General features: G+C 61.2%; 1 protein-coding gene across 1 annotated transcript; it reads left to right on the top strand.

The window, feature by feature from the left end:
* The first annotated feature begins 4,669 nt into the window (after positions 1 to 4,669).
* On the top strand, positions 4,670 to 24,882 carry MYO15A (myosin XVA). Its single transcript, XM_048961538.1, has 63 exons — positions 4,670 to 7,528; positions 8,425 to 8,507; positions 8,605 to 8,668; positions 8,745 to 8,854; positions 8,955 to 9,029; positions 9,180 to 9,270; positions 9,659 to 9,762; positions 10,237 to 10,300; positions 10,376 to 10,489; positions 10,598 to 10,759; positions 10,851 to 10,964; positions 11,063 to 11,121; positions 11,324 to 11,447; positions 11,538 to 11,633; positions 11,758 to 11,889; positions 12,090 to 12,215; positions 12,471 to 12,548; positions 12,757 to 12,911; positions 13,029 to 13,074; positions 13,183 to 13,307; positions 13,513 to 13,630; positions 13,711 to 13,886; positions 13,954 to 14,038; positions 14,210 to 14,263; positions 14,379 to 14,460; positions 14,550 to 14,680; positions 15,271 to 15,366; positions 15,452 to 15,687; positions 16,131 to 16,300; positions 16,389 to 16,461; positions 16,606 to 16,797; positions 16,893 to 16,990; positions 17,075 to 17,163; positions 17,273 to 17,399; positions 17,536 to 17,594; positions 17,717 to 17,780; positions 17,865 to 18,003; positions 18,177 to 18,267; positions 18,352 to 18,448; positions 18,674 to 18,795; positions 19,022 to 19,081; positions 19,205 to 19,280; positions 19,584 to 19,699; positions 19,772 to 19,890; positions 19,969 to 20,110; positions 20,374 to 20,485; positions 20,615 to 20,689; positions 21,063 to 21,268; positions 21,356 to 21,489; positions 21,565 to 21,631; positions 21,798 to 21,870; positions 22,027 to 22,100; positions 22,185 to 22,267; positions 22,418 to 22,548; positions 22,689 to 22,783; positions 23,017 to 23,094; positions 23,290 to 23,386; positions 23,473 to 23,633; positions 23,728 to 23,861; positions 23,945 to 24,078; positions 24,175 to 24,308; positions 24,550 to 24,690; positions 24,781 to 24,882. The coding sequence occupies exons 1-63, from the start codon at positions 4,685 to 4,687 to the stop codon at positions 24,880 to 24,882; spliced, it is 9,609 nt and encodes a 3,202-aa protein (XP_048817495.1). The 5' UTR covers positions 4,670 to 4,684.
* The last annotated feature ends 296 nt before the right edge of the window (positions 24,883 to 25,178 follow it).

Below are 25,178 nucleotides of genomic sequence, written 5' to 3'. Positions count from 1 at the left end.
TGTTTTTGCAAGCGAGTTCATAGCTGTGTTTGGAAATGCGTGCATTCTAATTGCAGTGCTCATTCTTTCAGACAGATTCTGTAATTGTTCTGTGCTGATGCTAAAAGCTGCAAGCATTGCAATTCAATGCAGCAGCAGCTTTGCCTGAAGATGTCTCTCAAGGGGTGGGTGGGAAATCACTGCAGTGTTTGTGTTGTACCAGAGCCTCCTGAGCTCTGTGGAATTGCTCAGACCCCTTGTTAGCTAGCAAAGGGAGATGTACTGAGGGACTCCTTGCTGAACGTTTTTGGAGGAAGGCAGGTGCAGGATGGGGTGCAGAAGCAGGCATTGTGCTGATTCCTGCTGTACAAGAGGAGGTTCTCCTGGACAAAACCAAGAGGCAGCAGCCTGGCTGGGCTGGGGCTGCTGCTCTGCACTGCAGTTGCTGCCATCTCTGCTCTTCCAGCCTGCTCTGCCTTCTTTAGCACCATGCCCTGCTCCCCCAGTCGCACCCAGCCTGCCTTGGCCCTTGCTGGTGGTGTGGGGCTGCGTGTGGCTGCTGAGTGATGCTCCAGGTGTGGAGCGGGGTGGATCAGCTTTGACACAGTCCATCAGCTGCCCTCCATCTCATCGTGGAAACAGCAAAGGCCCGAGGCGTGCTCTGTTTAAAATGCTTGTTCCAGGCAATCAAGCAGGTTTGATTGGCTGAACACTCCTTTTATAATTTAATTTAGTCAGGAATCGTTCGCAAGGTAATAAAAAGAGACTGACTCCAAATACATTCATTTAATTCAATGAGAGATGGTTACTGCGGCAGGCTCGCCTCCACCAGCTTCCCTCACCCCATCACACTGACATCTTAAAGCGCTGCTCGGGACTGTATATAAGAGCCACGATCCACACTGACAGCTTAATTGTTTCTAATGCTGACAAGGGTCACCCCCAAGCAGACATTGCACATTGTGCCACGCTGGCTGGGGAGGCTGCGGAGAGGAGGATTTATGGCTGGCAAATAGTTTAGAATTCCTCTGGTTGCGCCTGCTAAATGATGAACCCTCCCCTTGGGGATTGGGGCTATTGATTGTAATTTGCAGTTAAGCCTTTTGCTTTCTGAGGAATCAGCATAATAAATACCCACCGCATTACGGCAGGGACGTGTTAGCAGGGAGGAGATGGAGCCCAGGCGTGCGGCTCTGGGAGGAAGGAGTAGAGATTGGAGATGTTCCCGTGCAGGATGCTTCCCTCCTTGGGGTGCCTGCAGGGCTGCTCAGTCCCAGCCCCGTTGTGAGAGAGCTCGCTGGTGTGTGGCCCCGTGTCCCTGTGATTTCTCTTCCTAAATGTGCTTTGGCTTGTGGGGAGGAGTGGGTCAGGGCCTTTTGCTGTCTGCTCACATCTGGGGCTCGTGACACATCTGTCCTGGGAGGGATAGGGCTGTGGTACTGTCCAGCTGCGTCACCGTGGGATAAAGGCCAGGGATCAGGGCTGGCTGCCCCTCCAGCTGCTCCATCCATGCTTCCCCCCAGCCCTGCACACGGGAAGATTAGCTCCCATCCCTCCGCTCATGAGCAGAGATGAGAATAATAGCAGTCATCAAATATGCATTGGGTAGCAGCAGCCGGCAGCTGCCGTGCGGCAAATATGGGTCTGCCAGGAGAGTGACGGTCCCTGAGGGAGAGTGCAGAGCCAGCAGTGCCAGGGCATGCGAGCAAGCCAGGCTACCCAGGTGAGTGCTGTGGGTGCCCCAGGTAGGTGGCTCAAACCCTGGGCTTGTGGGGGCTGCGATGGACAAGGTGCTGGGAGGGACCTTTGTGCACTGTTGGTCCTTATGCTGCCGTCTTCCCGGTCACGGTACGCAGCGTTGTGTCACATCTGCATGCCTGCTCCCAGCCTTTAATCCTCCTTGCCTCACCTTCCCATGGCCACAGTGTTTCTGTTGCTCTCTGGCACAGAGCTTCCTGTCCAAAATACCCTATCCTTCCCCACAAGCATCTGCCCTGCTTTTCTTACCGCTCCTTCCCTGCGTTTCATTTATCCTGGGGATGTGGTACCTCAGGAACCCTCCCTGTCCTGGAAGCCGAGGCCCTTAGGATGAGCTCTGTGGTCAAGGTGACACTGTGGGGCCGTGACCTGGCTGCATGGCATGGCTGGGGCTGTGAGTCAGCATTTTGGGGTGTGTGCCAGCTGGTTTAAGCACAAATCTGTTTGTATCACACCCAGCTGCTCTGTCCTCTGCAGCATCTGCTCCATCCTCTCCTCTGGGTCACGCCTTGCTCCAGGCAGGTTTCCTGGCCAGCCTGGATGCAGCGCATGTTGCCAGGGAACTGCTGGTCCCCATGCTCTTGGGTTTGGTTTTAGGGATGAAAACGAGCAGCCAGCTCAGAGGGCACCAGGGAAAGACCTGTGGTGCTTCGGGGCTTGGAGGGCTCCTGGGGAGAGGTCTGGAGCCCTTCAGTGGTGATGTGGTCAGAGGACGCTCTGGACCCCATTGTTGTCCCAGGTATCCTCAGCTCCCTGCAGGCTCTGTGCCAAAGGCATATGGGAAGGCTGTACCTTTAGTATGAGATGGCACGAAAGCGGTCTATGGGGAGATCTGGGCAGGGCTGTGTGGGAGCTCATCTATCTGGGGCTGTGCTGCCCGCTCTCCCTTGTTCTCCCTCTCTTGGTATGTCCTCTTGATGAGCCCTCATCGCGGCCACAGCCATGGCAAAGCACGGGGAGCTGTGCCGGTGCCATGCGGTGCTGAGAGCATGGCTGATGCCCACTGCCATGCCATGCCTGGAGGATGTGCACTGCCATGCACAACTCCTGGAGGATGGAGGGTGGGGGTAGGGATCGCACAATTTGGATGGAGAATAGGAAATGATGGGGACCATGGAGGGTGGTAGGGTGAAGGTGGGACCTGCAGCTTCCTGGGGTGAAGCACAGTACGGAGGGTTGGGGCTGTGGGGATGGCACAGGGGGGTTGGCAGCCACTGTGCTCCACTCCATCAGGCTGTGCCAGCAGGTGAATGGTGCGGGGCGCAGGATGGGTGCTCGTGCCTCCAGCAGGGCTGTTACATGTGGCACGGTGATGGCGAGCTGTGCGTGGGCCAGGGTGGGGAGGAGGGGCTGGAACGGTGCCACCTCGCCTGCACGGCGTGCTCTGGGCAGCAAATTCACACCGCTGCTGCTGAAAGTTTCATGAACCCACAGCGGCACGAATCCAGGGCTGGCATTAAGATTTGATGCGGTCACCCCACAGATGGGCACGTGCGTGTGTGGGCACTGCTGCGGGACACGCAGTGTGCACACAACATCAGGGTGACCCCACGCTGCACACTGTGGGCTTCCTTGCTTCGAGTGGGTCTCCAGGGTACGATGTGGGCTTGAGGTCCTCCTCTGTGACTCCCCATTGCAACGTAAAGGTGGTAGAGGCTGATTTTAGGTTGGCGACAGTGCTTTGTGCTGATATCAGTGCAAGTGGTGGTGTTTGCATTCACCTATTGAAGGATGAGTGGCTCTGGACCGGGGCAGCTTTGGGGGCTCAGGGCATTGTTCCTGGGGCACACAGCTGGTAGTGCCACATTTCAGCCCTTGCAGCATCCCACTGCAAGCCAGGAGCAGCAGGAACAATGCTTGCTGTGGGGCTTACCCTTTCTACACCATCTGCAGAGGTGTTTCTTGCCTCTCCTTGGCTCCTTCGGAAAAGTCTCCGTGCAGGAGCAGCTCGTCCCTTGCATTATTCATTCTGCCGCGAGCCCCGAGGTTGGGTTACAGCTGGCAGCCCCGCGGCCAGCATCTCGGGCCGGACTCGTGGGGCTGGGTGGGAGGCAGGCGGCAGCTCCTGCCAGCCCTGCACTGCCGGCCCCACGCCATGCCCAGACAGGAGCCCCCGAGGGCAGCCCACGGAGCCACACACAGGCACGTGGCCCACCGAAACCAGGCACAGGTAAATAATCACCCCTGGGATAAGGGTCGACTTGTGGCATCTGTGCAGGGCATTGCTAGGGCTGGAGCGGGTGTGAGAGCTGGAGTATGAGCGGCTGTCACCGGCAGGATGGTCGGCAAGAAGGGGGAGGCCAAAAAGGAGGCGGATGGCAAAGGGAAGGGGGGCAAAGGGAAGGGGAAGGATGGCAAGAAGGGCAAGAAGGAGGTGGTCAGCGAGGTGGAGGAGACATCAGACAGCGAGCTGCTGAAGGAGGAGAGCAAGGAGTCCGAAGCGGTGGAAGAGGAGAAGGAGAAGGTGGAGGAAGAGGAGGAGGAGGCTGCATCGGAGGAGCCCAAGAAGGAGAAAGGGAAGGAGAAGAAAGGGGTGCTGAAGGCGGTGGTGGCCAAAAAGCCGGGTAAGGGGAAGAAGGTGCAGCTGGAACCGGAGGAAGAGGAGGGCGAGAGCGATGCGGCATCGGCCAAGAAGAACCTCAAAGGCGCCTCCAAAGCGGCGGCCGACAATGCCAAGAAGAAGAAAGGAGCCAAGGGCACGGAGGCCAAGGCCCAGCCTGCCGAGGAGGAGCAGGAGGTGGCGGCAGCCACAGCGAAGGCGCGGGCGAAGCGCAGCCTGCGAAGCACCTCCAGGCTCTTCCTGGGCTTCAAGAAGCTGGGCCTGCGGCGGCCCAAGAAGGGGCAGTTCAAGAACACGTCCCGCTTCTTCTGGGGGCTGCATAAGCAGAGCACCAAGAAGAAGAAGAAGAAGAAGAACAAAGCGGTCCTCAAGTCCACCTCCAACCTCATGGTGCGCTTCAAGCACGTGGGGAAGAAGAGGAAGAAGGAGGAGGCCGCGGCCGCAGCCGCCCCACCGCCCAAGCCAGCCTTCCTGCTGCTGCACCGGGCTGGGCAAGCAGCCGAGGACGGCGCATCGCTCTTCCGCCGGCAACCGGAAAGGAAATTTAAGCCGCGGGCACAGGTGCTGAGCAAGGCGGCGGCTGCCACGGGCTGGCTGGCCAGGAAGCTGCTGTCGCGGCGCGGGCGGCTGACGGGGGGCAGCCGGGCAGCTGACACAGCCTGGTTGTCCCGCATCGGCGCCAAGAAGCTGCCGTTCCCTGCGGAAGAAGAGATCCTCAGGCACCGAGCCAACATGAGGCGGCTGCCGGCCGGCAGTGGGCCCGCGGCTCCCGTTGCTGAGCGGTGCGGCAGCATGGCGAGGCGCCCGTCCTCCCGGCGGCGGTCGCAGCACAGCAGGCCCACGGGGACGCCGGCCCCGCGCTACGGGTGGGCCCAGGAGGAACGGGGTGCGGCCTATGGACGCCGGCATGGCTACAGCAAGGAGGAGCAGGAGGGGCCCTATGGGATCCGTCATGGATACGCCAAGGAGGTGCCAGGTGGGGCCTATGGCCGCCATCTTGGCTACGTCAAGGAAGGTGATGGACCCTATGGCCGTCGGCGTGGCTATGCCGAGGAGGAGGAGGAGGGACCCTATGGCCTGCAGCACGGATATGAGGATGAGGAGGAAGACTACATGCACTCACCCACTGCAGCTTACCCACCAGGGTACGGCTTTGAGGACGCGGTGCCGACCCGCTATGTTGATTACCCTGACTATGAGACAGAGGATGAGTACGGATTCGATGGAGGGTTTTGGGATGAGAATGAGCCGCTGGAGCACCCCTATGGCTACTTGGAGCCCGAGGATGAGGACTATGGGTCCCCGCTCCACCTCTACGACCCTTACAGCAGTGACCCAGAGTACGGCGAGGAGGTGACAGGACCCTTTGGTTACAAGGAGGACCCCTATGAGGACTTTGGGGAGCCCGTTGGCCTCACGGCTGGAGGGTACATGGCGGATGAGTACCCCGAGCACCGCATCCAGTACAGTGAGGGTGGGTGGGCACCGCGTACCCAATCTTCCTGCAATCCCTACGCTCTGGGGCTGGACGAGATATCAGAGGCTGAGGAACCAGAAGATTGGCAGGAGGAAGACAGGGACTATCCCTTCTCCATCCTCAGCACCTCCTCGCTGAAGGGCATGCGGGACACGCTGTCCTCCAAGCTCTCCCTCAACAGGAAATTCAGGCTCTTCCCAAGGCCCCAGGTAAAGCTGTTTGGCAGGGACCGCCTGGACATCTCCCTGCCTCCATCCCCGCACCGCGATGAGGATGACTACGATGAGTATGAGCCGCCAGCCACCAGCCCCAAAACAAACCGGGGGGGCCGGGTGTCAGCAGCACGGGTGTGTGGGAGCCCTTTGGGGCAGTTCCTGCAGCGTTCCCTTTCACAGCTCCAGCCCCTCGGCCGTGCGCTGCGGGGCGTGGGGAATCCCTGGGACCGCGGTGCTCCCCAGCCCTCTTACAAGCGCTTTGGCCACGGGACAGAGCGTGCCGGGTCAGTGCGGGTGGGTGGCAGCCGGGATCCCCCGCCCCGTGAACCGGGAGCTTCACGGCCGTCCTCTCTCCGCAATCCCTTTGTAAACCCCATGCGCTCCCTATCGCCACCACCAGCCCAGCAGCACCCCAGCAGCGTGCGAGGTGAGCGGCCGCGGCGCTCCGTGTCTTTCGGGGCCAGCTTCCGCCGCGAGCCCCCTGCTGTGCCGCGGGCACCCCCAAATGCCGCGCCGCCAGCTCCAGCAGCACGGCATTCGGGGGTGTCGGGGAGACCCCTGACCCCGCGGCCGTCACGGCGGTGCAGCTCTCCTGGCGTGAGTCCCCCGGGACGGCTCCCCGCGGCCTGGCCTCGGCAACCGGAGCCCCCCACCAAGGCTGTGAAGCCTCTGATGAGGAGCTCCTTCCTTGCACCGCCCTCACGCCCCGGCAGCCGCCGACTGAACCCCTCCTGGGAGGAAGCCCCCGGCATGGAGCTGCCTCCCTGGCAGAGCACGCCCCCACCGCCCAGCCCTGCGTCTGGGCCCCCCAAATCCTTCATCCAGCGCATCGGGCAGCCCCTCGCCGGCATGGCCCCGCGCTCGCCACCGCCAAGGCCGCCTCCTGCCGAATCCGGGGGACGCAGCCCATCCCCGGGACGGATCCGTCACGTGGGGCAGTCCCTGGCGTCGCTGATCGTGGGGAGCATGGCCTCCTCCAAAGCTCCCTCGTCCCCACCGCCTGCCCGCCGCCCCCTATCTCGCTCGCCCTCCCCACCGAGACGCGCGTCCCGGAGAAATGTGGGCACCCCCAGCTCTCCAAGCCCCAATGTGGGGAGCCCCCATCTCTCTTCCTCCCCTAGCGCCCGCCGCCGCAGTCCCCCACCCCGCGGCCGCATCCCCGGCTCGCCCCCCATCCTCCGCCGCAGCTTCCGTGCCCCCGAGCCTGCGGAGAGCGAGGCCGTGGCTGGGGAGGACGGCGCTGGGCGCTACGCGGTGGTGACGCCGCAGATCCAGAGGTTGGGCTCCTTCCGGAGGGCGTCCCGCATGTACAAGCAGCACTGGTCCAAGCAGCACGTCGTGCGGGTGCGGGAGATGCCCGACGCCTGGACGGCCGAGCAGGGCTACAGCCGGCACCCCGCCGAACGCGGGCGGCAGCGGGCGAGCCAGAGGGGAGCCGACATCGGCCGGTACCTGGGCCAGCGCTCAGCGAGCGCCTGGAGGGACAGGCACCCCTGGGCGGACGGGTACCTGGGCAGCAAGCAGCCCTGGCGCAGCAAGGTAATGCCGGCCGTGCAGTGAGCGAGGGGTGGTTCGTCACAGACATCGTTATGGGATGGAGATGGTGGGCGAGTGGGCGTCACGTCCGGCCCCGACCACCAGCACCGCCCTGCCTGCTGGGAGGGGAAAGTGCGGTGCAGAGGGGTGTAAGGCAGCCAGAGCCACGGGCTGCGTTGGCAGGGTGGGGGGCGAGCGGCTGGGGGTGGTGGTGGGGTCCTGCACGGGGACCGGGCTGGATGGGGGACGGTTGTTGCATGGCCCCCCCGTGCTGCAGACACCTGACTCTGGCTGGCTGCAGCCCGCGTATGGAAATGCTGAGATCTGATCTGCAGGATGGGGCGGGAGAGGTTTCGTTAGCGGGAGGCACCACGACCCCGGCCGGTGTCTGCTTTCCTGCCCACTGCTGGGCGGGAGCCAGCGGGGGCTGCGTGCAGGCTGAGGTGCAGGGATAGATGCAGTGCTGGGTACAGCCGTGATGCTAGGGACTGCCGTGGTTCTGGGTACAGCTGTGAGTCACTGGGTTCGGAAAGGAACTCAACTCCAACTCCAGCCCACTACACCAACCCACGTCCCTCGGTGCCACATCTGCCCACCTCCCTGGGCAGCCCGCGTGCAGCCATCTCTGCCTGTTTCTGCTCAGGATCTCCAGCAACAGCAATGGAGCAGTCCCAAGTGTTGCCTCACTGGGGCTGCTCCCGATTTTCAGCCCTGCTCTCTGCAGATGTGATACTTTTGTTACAGGGACTCATTTTAGGGCCACGGGTGATTGCTTGGGGTCCCTGCACTTACTGGTACTGGGGTCATAATGGCAATTTGGGGCAGTGGCTGTGACCCAGGTTGGATGTAGCAAGGGAATGGCGATGCTGTGATGGTGCCCATGCTGTCTCCCCATGTAGATGCAGTCGCTGTGCAGCCTGCCCATCGTGCGCTACCAGGAGCCGCAAGAGGAGGATGGGCTGGAGGACATGACCCAGTTGGAGTGAGTGCCGTGGTCCCATCCAGGGACAGTTCCATCCCCATGGGGCTGTGGGTCCTGTGCCCCTCGTGCTCACTAATACAGCCTCCCCCTGCACCAGGGACCTGCAGGAAGCCGCCGTGCTGAGCAACATCCGCACACGCTTCGAGCGCCAGCTCATCTATGTAAGGACAGGGCTGCAGGGGTCTCCCGGGGGCACAGCTCCCCCAGCACTCTCAGCCTCTTGTTGCTCTCCTGCAGACCTACATTGGCAGCATCCTGGTGTCGGTGAATCCCTACCGCCTGTACAACATCTACGGGATGGAGCAGGTGCTGCAGTACGAAGGCAGGGCGCTGGGCGAGAACCCGCCGTGAGTACTGCGTTGCTGTGCCACCACCCAGACCTGCAGAGCCTGAGCTGCCCACGTTGGGGTGGCACAGGGATGCCTACGTGCCTCCCACTGCTTCCAGGCACCTCTTTGCGATTGCAAACGTCGCCTACTCCAAAATGATGGATGCCAAACACAACCAGTGTATCGTCATCAGGTGAGGGGTGGCCATCCCCACGCACTGCTCGTAATTAGCACTGCCCTGACTGCACAGGGTGCACCAGCCCAGCCCCACGGGTATCTCTGGGCATGGGGTGCATTAGGGCTGCATTGGGTGGGTGTGTTAGGGCTGGGCTCTGCCTTTCAGTGGGGAGAGTGGCTCAGGGAAGACGGAGGCCACCAAGCTGATCCTGCGCTACCTGGCAGCCGTCAGCCAGAAGCGCAGCACTGCACAGCAGGTAGGGGCTGCCACTCTCCCTGTCCCCACCCCTGTCCCCATCCCTGCCTCCCTCCACCGGCTCCACCGCTCTCTCCTTGTCCCCATGCTTCCACCTGGACCACGGCAGATAGAGGTACTCGTGGGGCATACAGACTGAGATGGCTCAATGAGGCCGAGCAACATGGTGGCATTTCTGCCACATCACCCCATCTACATGGGGACAGTGAGGGTGGGAGCTGCATGTGCATGGGGTTGTTGTGCTGTGCTGCATCCCAGTGTGGGCTGGTGATGTTGCACGCCTCCAGTCTAGGTGTGCAATGGTGGTGATGCAGCCAGGGGGGTTGGCACAGCATGTCTTGTGGCTGTTGGGGATCCTCACCTGTGCTCTCCCCATTGGCTGTGGGCAGATCCTGGAGGCAACCCCGTTGCTGGAATCCTTCGGCAATGCCAAAACTGTGAGAAACGACAATTCCAGCAGGTTTGGGAAATTTGTGGAAGTCTTTCTGGAGGAGTAAGTAACACCCATCATTCTCACATGGCCACTCCCACCCCATGTCCTCCCCATCCTGGTGCCATGCCCTGCTCCTGGACCACCCCCATCGATCACAGCTGGGGTGGGACACACACACATTGCTTCTTTTGGGAATGAAATGTGGGAAGGGGAAAGGCAAAGACAGGAAGACACGTGGCATTTGTCGTCTCTTGCCCATGGTGCAGCAATGCTGTGCCAGAGGTGGGCAGCCTGACTGCCTATGGGTCCCCATGGTCCCTCGTGATCAGCACCACCAATCCCATAGGGATGTCCATAGGGATGACCAATGTTACCTTGGGATGCACAGCTCCTGCCATGCTTGGGAGCCCACTGGGAGGAGCCTCGGGTTGGGGGTGACAGCTGCAATATAGCAGGAGAAGGGGGGGGGTGGGGCACGGAGCCATCCTGCAGACCCCCAGGTTGTCAGCCAGGTGCCCACTCTCGCCCCTGCAGTGGTCTGATTTGTGGTGCCATCACCTCACAGTATCTGCTGGAGAAATCCCGTGTGGTCTTCCAGGTGGGTGCCAGGGGGATCCCTTCAACTTTATCCACACACCTCCCTTGCCCTGCAGCTCATCCCTCTGCCCCACAGGCCAAAAGCGAGCGCAATTATCACATCTTCTACGAGATGCTGGTGGGGCTGCCTGCCCAGCAGCGGCAGCGCTACTGCCTGCAGGGAGCTGAGACCTACTACTACCTGAACCAGGTGGCCAGCCCCTGCCTCCTCCTAAGCCTTTCCAGGGGGCTGATGGGGTCCCTCTGTGCCATTCCCCTTGAAGTCTGGGGGTGCTGATGGCTCTGGGGTCTGTGGCAGGGTGGGAACTGTGAAATCCCTGGCAAGGATGATGCAGAGGATTTCCGCCGTCTGCTCAACACCATGGAGGTGCTGGGCTTCAGTGTGGATGAGCAGAACAGCATCTTCCGCATCCTCTCCTCTGTCCTCCACCTGGGAAATGTCTACTTTGAGAAATATGAGGTATGTGAGCCAACCCGGTGCTGAGTTCTTTTGACCCAATTTGGGGTACATACAAAGGGAATGCCCTGTTCCTTCACTGTGTGTGCTGCAGACGGACTGCCAGGAGATTGCAACAGTGGTGAGTGCCACAGAGATCCGGACAGTGGCTGAGCTGCTGCAGATCTCCCCTGAGGGCCTGCAGAAGGCCATCACTTTCAAGGTGACGGTGAGTGTAGGGGGGGGACACACCATTCCAGTCTGACAGATGCGTTGGTGACCGTGGCTAAAATCTCAGTCACATCAATGCTTTGTGTCCCCAACTAGGAAACACTGCGGGAGAAGATTTTTACCCCCCTGACTGTCGAAAGTGCCGTGGATGCTAGGTAAAGGGAGGTGGTCTGGGACTGAGAAGATGGGGACATCGCAGTAGGGGACAGGGAAAAAGGGATGATCTCTGTGCAGATCTGGTGCTAGAGGCCATGCGTGCAGACCTGTGTGTGATGTGCATCGGCCAGGCTGTACAGAGTGCTGCAGGTGCACAGGCAGGGTGCCTCGGTCAGCGCTCTGCTCGCCTACCCCTTGCAGGGATGCCATTGCCAAGACCCTCTATGCCCTGCTCTTCGGCTGGCTCACCGACCGCATCAACAAGCTGGTGTACCCACGGCAGGATGCCCTTTCCATTGCCATCCTGGACATCTATGGCTTCGAGGTGAGCAAAGACCTCACCGTACACTCTATTTCCCCAATTTTGCTGCGAACAGCTCTGGATAGTTTCATACCCCACTGCTCTTTTTTGCAGGACCTCAACTTCAACAGCTTTGAGCAGCTGTGCATCAACTATGCCAATGAGTACCTGCAGTTCTTCTTCAACAAGATTATCTTCCAAGAGGAGCAGGTGGGCAGGGGAGCAGAGCCACACTCTGCTCATCTCCGGCCATGTCTCCATGGACCTGGGAGACTTTGGGGTCTCAAAATGTCCAGCCTGGGGTGCAGGGCTCAGTGAGCTGCTGCCATGGCAGGAGGAGTACTTGCGGGAGCAGATTGAGTGGAAGGAAATCCCCTTCAATGACAACCAGCCCTGCATCGACCTCATCTCCCAGAAACCCTACGGCATCCTCCGCATCCTGGATGACCAGAGCTGCTTCCCCCAGGTGAGGCTGCCCCGAGCTGAGGCACCGAGAATGGCATCACCAGGTTGTCACCATGCCTGGGTGTCACCAAGGCTGCTCAGCTCCTGAGCTATCCTGGACCATCTGGGAGGCCTGCTGTTACCTGGCTGGGTGTCCGCATCCTGCTGCCACCAAACTGCCTGAGCTGTGCCGTGGAGCCTCACCTCGCTGTCTGCCCCCAGGCCACGGATCACACATTCCTGCAGAAGTGTCACTACCACCATGGGACCAACCCGCTGTACACCAAGCCGAAGATGCCGCTGCCCGAGTTCACCATCAAGCACTACGCGGGGAAGGTGACCTACCAGGTGTGTGATGGGTTACAGAGCTGACATGGAGGGTCGTGGGACTGATGGTAGAATCATAAAGGTTAGTAAAGATCTCCAAGATCACCAAGTCCAACCGTTGATCCATCACCACCATGCCCACCAAACCATGTTCCTAAGGGGCAACCCCAGGGCTCTGGGTGGGGGCTGGGAGTGGTCCCCCTCCTGCAGAATCCCAGCCTGGAGCTCCTCACCTTCCTGCTGGGCTCCTCACCTTAAGGTTTTGCCCTTTACTAGGTTCACAAGTTTTTGGATAAAAACTATGACCAGGTCCGTCAGGACGTGCTGGACCTGTTCATCAGCAGCAGGACCAAGGTATGGCCCTGCCTGGGGCACCGGACACAGACACATGCTGCTTGTAATGTCTCCAAGCATTTGTCCCCCACTCAAGGGGATCAGCAGCAGATGGTGCGACCCCATGCCCTTTTGCCACAGGGCTCCCCAGCCTTCATGTCACGCAGACTGTTCTTGAGTGGCCACCAGGGCCACCTTCCTGCTCCATAACCCTTCCTGTCCCTCCAAGGTGGTGGCCAACCTGTTCTTCGGCCATGCCCAGGTGCTGGCCCGGCAGAGGAGCCTGGTCAGGAGGAGCAGCACCAGGACGCGGCGTTACAAGGCTCCCACTGTGGCTGCACGGTTCCAGCAGTCTCTCCTGGACTTGGTGGAGAAGATGGAGAGGTTGGCACAAGCAGAGCACTCATGAAACTGCTGGAGGGAGGGGGGTGGTTGGACCCACGTCCCTGGTGGCCAGGCTGGCTTCGTCCCATGTCCCTTGATGGCGTTTCTCCAACACAGGTGCAACCCCTTCTTTGTGCGCTGCCTCAAACCCAACAACAAGAAGGTGAGCACGGTGGGTGCGTGGTGTCATGTGGGTCCTCAAGTCTCCACACCCTTCGCTGGTGAGGATCTGCCCACATGGCCACCAAGGCTTCACTTCTTGTTCCCCTAGGAGCCAGGACTGTTTGAGGCTGATGTGGTCAGCAGCCAGCTGCGCTACTCGGGTATCTTGGAGACCATCCGCATCCGCAAGGAGGGCTTCCCCATCCGCATCCCTTTCCTCGTCTTCATCGACAGGTGCCTGGGGTGTGCAGGGTGATGGCTGTGGTTTGATCACTGCCAGCTCTGGGGAACCCACAGCAGGGAGCTGAGAGCCCCCCAACTTGGGTTCAGAGCGCCGAGAGAAGTTGCTGTCCCAGGCAATGGGGAGGGCCCATGCCAACATGATGGGAGAAGTCCCATCTGGTATCAGTGCTGGTGACAGTGCTGTGGGCCCTCCCAGGTACCGCTGCCTGGTCGACATGTGGTCCAATGTTGTTCCCAATGGGGCCAACTGTGTGGAAATGCTGAGGAACCTCTGCCCCGTCAACCCCAGCATGTACTACGTCGGCGTCAGCAAGGTACCAAAGGGCTGCTGGAGAACTTGAGGTGCTCAGGTACAAGTGATGTACCATGGGGGCTCACGGCGTGCTCCCCACAGCTCTTCCTGAAGGAGCAGCTGTACCAGGCACTGGAGAGCAAGCGTGCCCGTGCCCACCACCTGGCTGCACTCACACTGCAGCGCTACGCCCGCACCTTCTTCATCAAGAAGCGCTTCCGCTCCCTGCGCCGAAAAATCGTCCTGCTGCAGAGCCGGGCACGTGGCTACCTGGCCAGGTAGGGCTGGGGTCACTGGGGTGGGGGGTCAGTGGGGGGCACAGGATGATGGGATGCCCTCCTGCAGGCAGCGGTACCGCCGCATGAGGCACACGCTCATCAAGTTCAGGTCGCTGGTACACATCTATGTGAACCGCCGGCGGTACCTCAAGGTGAGGTGGGCAACGGGGGCACCACCAGATCCTGGAGCTCTTCAGTTCCATCCCCACCACCTCCTTGGTGGCATGGATAGGGAGCACCAGAGCAAGAGCACCTTGGTGTGGTCCTGTGCCTCTGGGTCTCCGTGGTGCTGGGGCTTATGTGTAGCATCCCTGTGCTTGCAGAGGAAGGAGGATGCACGCCGGCGGGCAGAGGAGGAGAAGGAGAGGATGAAGCAGGTAATGGAGTGATGCTCTCACGCCCTCGCCCACTGGCCATGCCACAGCACTCTGTAGTATTGGGGATGAGGAGGAGAAGCTCAGAAATGGGGCCCCATCCCTGTGCTCACGGCAGGAGCTGACAAGGAGGGAGGTGGTGGATGTGACACACCTGGAGATCCCTGCTGAGCTGATGGGGCTGCTGGAGGCCGCGGCGGGTGAGTGGGTCAGGCACAGCCCTCATCCTGCACCACCCTCAGCCCCATCCCTGGCTGCGGGTGCCAGAGCTGCTGGCTGTGTACTACAGCTGCCCGTGAGGTGAACGCCGGCTGTGTGGTCCTGGTGCCACCACCAGCATTGCAGCCTGACTCCCAGCTCACCCTGCCCCTCGACATCAATGATTACTCCATGGCCAAGTACGTGCGGGGCCACTTCCAGGTAAGGGTGGCATCGGCCGCCTGCCCCAGCAGACAGGGGGCTCGCGGGGGTCCTCATTGCCCTGGATGTGGTGCAGCTGTTAGGTTTGGGGTCCCCAAGGTGGTGCCATGGGGCGCGAGTGGGGCTGGCTGCAGGGTGGCTGCGGTGCTGCGTGGAGCTGGAGGTGGCCCCCCTCCGCCCGCCCTCCCTGTGGGTTCTGTTGTCTCCAGGGGCCACGGGGACCCCGCTGAGGTTATTGGAGAGAGACCCGCCGAGCCCTCCTGGACACCCAACGCGGGGCCAGGAGACCCAGGTCGCTTTGTTCCTTGGCCCTGGCCACTTTGTGTCTTTCCTCTTCCTCCTCTTCCTCTTCCTCCTCTTCTTCCTCTCCCTCTGTTTACACTGTGTGTTTCCAAGTCCCCGGGATCCTCAACAGCATCACATCATTCTCTCAGCCTCCACAAGGTGTCGGCCCCATCCCACATCCCGACCCTTTCTCAGTCCCAAAGTCTCCATCCTCAACACTCAGAGCATTCCACTGCGTTTCCCCTGGTGGCAGTGGCAGGGTCCCCCAGGGGGGCAGGTAGCCACGGGTGTGGGTGTCACCACAGGAGCCAGCCTTTGGGATGCTGACGGCCCCTTTGGTGGCCCCGCTCACCCGGCTGGATAAGGAGCTGTGCCATGAAGCACTCAGCCTCTTCAAGTTGGTAGGTGGGAGAGCGCAGAGTGAGGAAGAGGAGTTGAGCTGGAAGGAAGGAGACAGACAGCCTCCACCCCACTCTGCCCTTACAGATCCTGCGCTTCATGGGTGACCCGGGGCTGGGTGGCAAGCAGGAGACTCTTTTTGGCAACTACATCGTGCAGAAGGGGCTGTCGGCACCGGGGCTGCGGGATGAGCTGCTGGCACAAGCAGCCAACCAGGTCTGGCGCAACACCAACGTCAACAATGAGGAGCGGGGCTGGCTGCTGCTGGCTGCCTGCCTCAGTGCCTTCCCCCCATCCGCCGCCTTCGACAAGTACTTGCTGAAGTGAGCTGGGGATGGGGGCTTGCTGGGACCCCAGGGGTTGGTGTGGGATGGGGTCTGCGTCCATTGTGGGGATAATCTGGAATGCATTACTGGGGACAGTGCCCAGATCCTGTGGGTCACGTGTTTAGAGACAGCCTGGTAACAGTGCTGGGTGCTTCCAGCATCCCCTAGGACCATCCTGGCACATGCGCCCATGGATGCTGCTCCTATCTGGGAGCGCTCTGAGGTGCCCATGTGGTCACTGAGGGTCAGCCTGGTGCAAGTGTCTGAGGATGCTGTTCCCATCTGAGGTCCCTACCATGTTTCCTCGGGGTCAATCTGACACATGTCCCCAGAGACACTGCTCCCATCTGGGAGTGCTCTGAAGTCCCTCCAAGGTCCCTTCCAGCCTGTGTCTGGGACTCCCACAGGGTCACCCCTTGGTAGCCGTCCTTTCCCCACAGGTTTGTCTCCGACTACGCCTTTGCTGGCTACAAGCCGGTGTGCCAGCGCAAGCTGATGCATGCCATGGCACGGTCCCAGCTGGGTGCCCGTGCTTACCCACCCTCACTGCTGGAGTGGACAGCGAACCGGCGGCAAGCCAGCATGGCACTGCAGCTCTTCTGCTTCAATGGTGTGGGGTGGCACAGAGTTGGGTTTCTGGGGGGGGTCCCAGTGCAAGAGAGGACCTTGGAACCCACTCACCACCCATCCTTCCCCAGGTGACCAATTCTCCTGCCCCGTGCACTCCTGGAGCACTGGTGAGGACCTGGCAGGAGATGTTCTGAAGCACAGGTATCACCAGCTTGGCTTCCCGCAGCTCCCCCTAAGCCATCTGGGATGACCTCAAATCTGGAGTGGGAGCCACGCTGCCCAGCTCTTGGGCATGGTATCCCCCAGAGCGAGGTCAGCCTGTCCCCAGTGTCCTGCTGTCAGCAGGGGGCTGGTGGAGGGCTGGCGCGGGTGGTCCGTGGCCATGAAGGTGGGCACCCAGTGGGCTGAGCTGGCTGGCCATGATTATGTCCTGGACCTCATCTCCGACCTGGAGCTGCTGCAGGGTTTCCCCAAGCAGAAGTCCTGCTTCCTCATTGCCTGGGACGGGGCAGGGAGCCGGGACCATGCCAGCCGGGCGTAGGTACCCGGGATGGGACACAGCCCTGCAGTCGGCACAGGGCTGGATGGGTGCTTTAGGAACACGGGTTGGTGCAAATCCTCACTCTCTGTAGGGTTCATCCCATGGATTTGGATGAAGTGCCACCTCCTCCGGCTGTCAGAGCACCCACGCTGCCGTCGCTGGTGGAGGCAGAGGGGCACCCACCGCATGGTAGGGCAGCCGCTGGCCACTAGCTGCCCACTGGGCTGTGCTCACTGCAGGGTTTCTGGGCTCATCCTGCCCTCTGCCCACCAGACATCGACTTTGGGGAGCACAGAACCCAAAAGGGTTTGGATCGGTACCTGGACAGCCTCTTTGACCCGGTGCTCTCCTATGGCAACGGGGTGAGTGGCGTCCCCCTGCCCGAGGGTCAGCAGAGCCAGGGGCACAGGGCATAGCACAGCCTCCATGGCGGGGCTGTGCCTCAGTTTCCCCTGGACATCTGGTCATCAGGAGCTGGAGAAGCCTGCTGCCATCGTGCAGAGGATGAAGGGAGGCGGCAGCGTGGGAGGGGCGGACAGCAGTAGCGGTGCCAAGCAGCAGCAACCTGCCATGCCCACTGACACGCAGCAGCCAAGGGGTGAGCTCCTGGGTCCCTCCCTGTCCCCATGCCATAATTTCCTCACCTGATCCCCAGTCCTTCGACTTGGGGAACACCCTGGGCCCCCACAGTTCTCAGTGCTGAGCTGGCTGAGCTCTCCATATTGCCTTCACAGGTGTGGAGCCAGCATCACCCCCAAAGAACCACAGAGACCCCAGCCCACCAGGGGCCCCGGTCAGTGGGGCAGGGCTGGGAGGGGCTGAACCCACTCCTGTCCAGTCTGCTCCCCAGCCATGGGAACACTGGGGAGCAATGGGGCAGGGGATAGGTCCTCATGGTACAATTCCACCTTGCAGGGCAGAGCAGCAGAGGGGGCACCCACACGGACCCCGCAGCCCCGGCCCTACTCACAGAAAGCAGGTAAGGGATGCCTGGGCCAGGAGCTTGATGTCAAATGGGCTGATTGCCCATACAGTCCCCGTGAGCCACGGTTTGTCATCACAGCACCCACAGGCTGGCAGTGGAATGGCGAGCCAGTGCAGCACTCCCGGCTGAACTCGGAGCACATCCCACGGCCCACACACAACATCCGTAACATCATCCGGCAGTGCCAGCCCACTTCACGTGGCCCCCAGCCCCACAGGTACCCCCAGGCCCTGTTCTGAGCTGTTGGGGCTGCCAGCTGCGTCCTCCGGCCCCATTACCCTCTTACTGGAGGATGTGTGATGCTGGGATGTGGGTGACACTGGGACGTGGGCGATGCCTGGATGCAAGCGATGCTGTGGTTTGTGTGACATCAGGCTGCTGTCTCCACAGCAAGCTCTTTGGGAAGAAGCTGGATCCCCACGAGGAAGCCTTGCAGATCCTGAAGGAGCAGCTTTCAGCAGCCCGAGTGCCTGTGGCTGCGGTAGGGATGCAGCCACCCTTGTGCCTCCTGTGCCAGGCTGGGGGAGCCACCAGCCCCAACATTAGTCTGCTTGCTGCCTCGCAGGGGATCACGGAGGCTGTGGCTGCAGTGAAACCGGTCCCTGGTGGCAGGTACCAGATGAGAGCACCAATGGGGCGACTGGGAGCCTCCCGGCCTCCAGGTATTGCAGGGCAGAGCCACACTGGGGTCCCAGGGCAGTGGGGCAACTTGTCTTTCCCCCGTGGCACCGGGTCTGGATGCAGGTCCCACTCTGCAGCATCCTCATGAGATAATGGCTGTGCCCTCCCTGACCCACAGTGGTTCCCATGCCTCGGTTACCCCTGGCAGAGAGGAGCTGTCAGCTGTCCCCCCCCAGGGTCATGCAGGGCTTTCCATCCCTTTGCAGTCTTCGTGTCGAGGGAGCTCCCATCTGAGGCACAGCAGGTGCAAACCCAGCTTCACCGCAGCTGCAGCGAGGACTTCTACACCTACTGCAATGTGCCCTGGAAAATATACATCCGCAAGGAGGTGCGGGGCTGGGGACAGGGCTGGGGCTGAGGACAGGGCAGGAGACAGCCTGCTCCATGTGGCATGGGGGGAAGTCAGGAGGACATGGTGTGAGCAGCAGCATCTGCTCCATGCTCCAGCGGAACAGTACCTGTTCCCTCTGTACTGGAATAAGACTGGTGTCAAATCTCTGCATGGATAAAGGGGATTTTCCCCAGCTGAGCTGTGCCGGTGTCTCTCTTGGCAGGTTTTCTACCCCAAGGACAGCTTCAACAACCCGCTGCTGCTGGACCTCATCTTCCGGCAGGTGAGGAGCTGAGCCGGCCCCGCATCTCCACCTTCAGCTTCACAGAGCTTCTCACAGCTCCGCTGAAGGCAGGGAGAGCTGGGGGCATCGGGGACACAGAACTCCCTGTGCTTCTCGCCCCAGATCTTCACTGACACGCTCTCTGACACCTGCATCCGCATCAGCCCTGAGGAGCGGCTCCGCATGAAATCCCTCTTTGGTAATGCTCACCTGCACCCCAAATACTGCTATTCCTGGGAGGGAGAGAGAAGCTCAAAGTGGGCTGCTCCCATTCTCCCACTCTGGCAACTCTCCATTTCTTGCCACAAGCGATTCTGCTTAAACATGAATCAGTTTTGCCTGTAAATGAGCTGCCTGTGCCCTGGTGTTTCACAGTCACAAGTTGTGCTGGGGCTCAGCCGGGCTTGCTGCTTTAGAGCGATATGTTTCACTGTTCTGGTCATGCTGGGAGATGGGATGAGCACCAGAACCCCCATCCTGAACCCCTTTGCTTTCCCCACAGCGGAAAACAAGCTGGACTCCTTCAGCCCCGTGGCCACTGAGAGTGTCAAGAAGGAGATTGTGACAGCCGCCCGGGACAGCTGTGAGGTTTATTTCTCACGCCTCTTCCCTGCCACGGTGAGGGCACATCGTGGGCTGGGACATGGTGGTGACAGTCCCCGTGCCCGGCTGATGTGCAGTGATGTGCAGGGCAGCGTGGGGACGGGCGTGCAGATCCTGGCTGTGTCCCACACTGGCATCAAACTGCTGCGGTTGGTGAAGGGCACCAACATGCCTGGGGAGCAGCTGCGTGTGCTGCGGGTGTACAGGTAGGGGCTGCCCCATGCATCCATCGGGATGGGAGCTGTGGGTGCCCGGTCCTTCATCCTGCCCTCTACTTGCCCCAGCTATGCAGACGTGCTCTTCGTGGCCACCCCGTCCAGGAACATGTTGGAATTCAACCTGAGCAGTGAGAAGTTCATCCTCTTCTCCCCAAAAGCTCCTCAGGTGAAGGCCATGGTGGATCACTTCATCACGGAGCTCAGGAAGGTGGGGGACACATCTTGGGGATGGGGAGGGCAGTAGGGGACAGTCTGCTCATGGGACATTGTCTGGGACCTGTGAGGTTTGGTGGGGTTGGCACCCTGGGGTGGTTCTACAGGTGTTTGAGGCCCCTGCGCATGGGCATGCACGCATTTCCACAGATGTGCATGCATTTCCATGGGTGTGGATGCATTTCCATGGGTGTGCATGCATTTCCATGAGTGCATGTGCATGCGTGCATGGGCTGTGCCAGCCCCCCCTACCCCCAGGACTCCCAGTATGTTGTAGCTGTGAGGAACTACAGCCCTGAGGATGGGGCTCAGCTCAGCTTCCACAAAGGAGACATCATTCACCTGCAGCCACTGGAGCACCCCAAGAGAGGTGAGCCACCTCCAGTCCTCGCCCCTTGCCCTTCATGAGCTCAAGGGTCCCACCCCACCCTCAGCCAGGGATAGCTCTGGGGACAGGTTGGTGGCCACCCCTGTGATATCCATGGCCATGTCCCCACAGATCACTACTACGGCTGCGTGGTTCGCAAGAAGGTGATGTACCTGGAGGAGCTGAAGAGTGGCACCCAGGATTTTGGTGGGTGGCTCTGTGGTGTCCCTGTGAGTGTCCCCAGTGTGTATCCGTCTGACCTGAGCCTTGTTCCACCCTGGGGCTGGGTCCCACTTCTGTTGCCCCCAAGCAAACAAGCTGGCTTTGGCTCTTTTTAACACCAACCCAAAGCAAAAGGATGCTCCCCTGTGGTTCCCATCCTGGATGGTTGTAGCACTGGGTGCTGCTCCACGTCCCTGCATCCAGTGGTGTCTGTGTCCCCTCTGCTGTGTCCTTGCCTCACACAATGCAAAGCTGCAGCTGCTTCCAGCTGAAAGCCACAGCCAGACTCCATGGTGAGGGCTTGTGGGTGCCACAGGGGTGACACCTGGGGCCATCCCCACCTCTCTGCCTGATGCAGGGTGGAAGTTTGGGGCCATCCACGGCAGGTCAGGGCTCTTCCCGGCTGAGTTCGTCCAGCCCGTTGCAGCCCCTGACTTCGTCCACTTGCCAGCGGGGAAGAAGGAGGAGCCTGGGGACAAGAAGGGCAGGGTGGCAGCCTCAGGGGCCGTGGCCATGGCCGTGGCTTCCACTGCTGTGGCACGGGAACTGGATCGCAAAACTGAGGTAAGTGTTGCTCTGGGGCTACAGGTTGCCAGCTATGCTCTGTGCCCAGTGCTGGCCATGCCCTGTGCCTACCGCTCCTTTCTGCAGGGGTCTCCGACCAGCACCGCCTTCCCAGAGGGTCCAGAGGGTGACAGCAGCCAGCAGCTTGGGGACGGTGCAGAGAGCTGCTCCATGCTGGCCTTTGCCAGGCGGTATTTCCGTGCAGCACAGCGTGGGACCACGTGAGTGCCTGATGGAGGGACGGGGACACCATGGGGATGGCTGTGCCCACCCGCTCCCTCATCCCTCTCTCTTAGGGAGTCCTGTGGGAGCAAGGGCAGGATGGATGGAGCCAGCGGAATGGAGATGCTGAGGTTCACCAAGGTAGTGGGAAGTGGGGCGCACTGGGGATGGCAGTGTCATGCAAAGCTGGTGTTTGTTGTGTTGTGCCACCCTGCGCCTGGAGATGTCCCTTGCTGTGGCATCATCTGTGATCCTTGAGGTCTGATGTGCTTGAGAGCTCCTCCAGCACTCACCCTCTCCCCCCCAGATTCCCATCCAGGAGTCGCTCATTGAGTTCACGGATAACAGCGTCAACAAACTGGCGACTGAGACTTTCCAAGGTGTGCACAGCTCCCCACCACATCTCCTGCCCCATGGGTGGCCAGATGGGGTGCCTCCTCCAGCCTGCTTGCCCCACGTGCTGCAGTTTGGGAGGCCCTCTTGCCCTGGGGAAGGGATGAGTGAGCTCTGCCACCTTGTGGCTTTGTCACCCCCAGCTGTGATGAAGTTCATGGGTGACCACCCTCTGCGAGGGCAAACGGAGCTGGACATCGTCTGCACCATCCTCAAGGTAAACCCCACAGCAGAGTGGTGACTGGTGGCAGCAGCCATGGGGATGTCCCCAGCCATGCACTGAGCAGTGCCTCTCCCCCAGCTGTGCGCCGAGCATGAGGTGCTACGGGATGAGGTGTACTGTCAGATCATCAATCAGGTCACTGACAACACCAGCTCCAAGCCGTGAGTTCCTGTCTCCATGCTGGAGGCTGGGCTGGGGACAGCTGTGTCCTCTTGCAGCCCACACTGCCCTATGCTGGCCCCTGGGGCTGTGGATGCCACCATGGACACCCTTCACTCTCCTTGGGGCTCAGCCCAGCCCCTTCCCTGCAGGGACAGCTGCCAGAAGGGCTGGAGGCTGCTCTACATTCTCACCGCCTATTACAAGTGCTCTGAGGTGCTCAGGCCCTTCCTCCTGGCCTTCCTGCGGAATGCCAGCCTGCGCCCAGAGCTGCCTTTCCAGGGTAAGGGCTGCATACGCTCCAGGGACCTTTAAGAGAGCCAGAAAAGGGCAATGTCCCAGCTCAGCCCCATCCCTCCTGCCTCTGTCCTGTGCTGCAGAGCCCCTGGGGCTGTCATCCCCACACCAATCTGTCTCTCTCAGGCATCTCCAAAGCCTGTGAGCAAAACCTGCAGAAAACCCTGCAGTTTGGTGGCCGCAGCCTTTTCCCCAGCAACATGGAGCTCAAAGCCATGGTGGTGAGGCCATGGGGTGCAGGGCAGGGCTGATGCGAGCTTGAGATCCCCTCCCAAAGTTTGGGATGTCTCCGATGTGCTTGGGAGCCTCCCATTGGGGAAGCTCTTTTGGGGATGCCCTGGGCTTTCAGGGGGGGCAAAATGTGGCTCACCGTGGCAGGGGCACCCTGGGGGCCTGGGGTGTCCTTATGGGGTGTGAGAAGTGCACCCCACACCTGATGTGTTCCCCTACACAGGCTGGGCGCAGCGCCAAGCGCCAGCTCTTCCTCCTGCCTGGCGGCATCGAGCGGCACCTCAAGATCAAGACATGCTCAGTGAGTCGGGGGGCACGGTGGCTGAGCGCACCCCAGGCGCACGGTCACTGAGCTGAGGGACACTGAGACAAAAGGGTCTCTGGAGATCGTTTACCTGGGGAGCTGCGCAGCGTGAACCCCAGCACAAGAGCTGGTGTTGGTCATGAATGTGGCAGGGGACGTGACACCACCCCAACCCCACATCTCTGTGCCCAGGTGGCTCTGGATGTGATAGAGGAGCTGTGCTGCGAAATGGGGCTGCAGCGCCGAGAGGCTCTGGATGAATATATCCTCTTCGTGGTCACCAACAGAGGTGAGGGGCCAATAGGCTCAGTCAATGCCACCAGGCGAGCACCAAGTGGGGACCCCCACTGTGCTGAGGCTGCCGGGGCTGCACAGGGCAGAGCGTGCGACCTCTGACACGCTGGGAGTACATCTTGGATGTGGCCACCGAGACCGAGCGCCTGGACGCTGCCTACACCTTCTGGTGCCGCCGGGTGGTCTGGGGACAGCCCCTCAAGTTTGATAACGAGCTCTACGTCACCGTGCACTACAACCAGGTCAGGGTGTCCTCTCCCAACCATCGTCCTCTCCCAGCAATTCACCACCCCCAGTGCTGGCTCCAAGCCGTATCACTGCGCTGTCTCCCTCCAGGTCCTCCCTGACTACCTCAAGGGGCTGTTCACCATCCTGCCACCCACCAGGCCAGGAGAGCAGCACTTCCAGCAAGTGGCCAAGCTGGCTGCTCTCCAGCACCGAGCCAAGGATGGCCACCACCTCCCCACCATGTAAGGGACAGGCTGGGAGCCCATATCCTGCAGAGACTGGGGCCCATTGGGCACTGAAATCCCTGACCTCTGTGTCCCTGCAGGCGGGAGGTACAGGACTACATCCCCCCACAGCTCTTCCGCCTGCTGTCGGCCCCATCCTGGCTGCACATGGTGACCCAGCACATGCAGCAAGCACAGGCACTCAGTGCCCACCAGGCCCGGGCGCAGTTCCTGGGTGAGGGCTATGGGACAGGGACAGGGATGGGGTAGGCAGGTTTCTTTACGGGCAATCCAAGAGATGCCATCCTCCATCCACCCCCTCCTCCCTCAGGGCTGCTGAGTGCCTGCCCCATGTTCGGCTCATCCTTCTTCTACATCCAGAGCTGCAGCAACCACGCCATCGTCTCACCCTGCATCCTGGCCGTCAACCAGAACGGCCTCAACTTTCTCAGCAAGGAGACCCACGTAGGTGTGGGTTGGGGGGCTGAGTGATGGGGAAACCCCATGGTCCCTGCTGCAGGCTGGCACAGGGCCGTGCGAGCCATGAGGAGAGGTGGGGGCCGATATCTCCCTCCCGGCACAGTGGGGACCCCTAAGAGCACAGAGCGGGGCCAGGAGGGCCTTCCCTACACACTTTGCTGGAGATGTGCTGGATGCGGTGGGGACCTCAGGACCGCCCTTCCAGCCCCCACCTCCCCACCCCCAGGAGCCCGTGGCCAAGTTCTCGCTGAAGGAGCTGCAGGCGACACGGACGCAGCGCCCGGCGGCCGGCTCCAGCTCTCCTTATGTGGAGATCACCACCGGGGAGCTGCAGGCCCAGGGCGTCACCCAGCTGCAGTTGGAGCAGGTTGGTGGCTGTGGGGGGACAGAAGGGCCCCGAGCGTGCCCCGACGTTGTGTCCCCGTTGCCACGGCCCGGCCCCGTCCCCTTCCGCCAGGGCCTGGAGCTGTGCCGCGTGGTGGCCGCGCACGTGGAGAGGCTGCTGGGGGCGAGGGAGAAGAGGCTGACGCTGCCGCCCAGCGAGATCACGCTGCTCTGAACCCGCGGCCCTGTCCCCAACGCGACCCCCACCCCCCTCCTCGCTGTAACCCCGCACAGGATTTTATACAAGCCCACGAAGCGGGGCCCGGCTGTATTCGTGCTGTGTGCTGTGCTCGCTGCGATCCAACCTTCCCCCGCACTGAGCCCCACAGCTCCTTTCGGTTTCCCCTCAGCAGCCCCCGCACCGGGCACGGAGCTCCCGGGTCCCCCCAGCCGCCAGAGGGCGGTAGTGTCCCTGCGCCACGCGTCTCGCAGGCATCTCGCTGGCCGCCCCAAAGCCCGCCGGCGTTATCG

Source organism: Lagopus muta, chromosome 15 (genome assembly GCF_023343835.1).
Source record: "Lagopus muta isolate bLagMut1 chromosome 15, bLagMut1 primary, whole genome shotgun sequence".
Classification (NCBI taxonomy): Eukaryota; Metazoa; Chordata; class Aves; order Galliformes; family Phasianidae; genus Lagopus; species Lagopus muta.
Note: the sequence above shows the minus strand (reverse complement) of the source record. Positions and strands in the feature narration are given on the sequence as shown.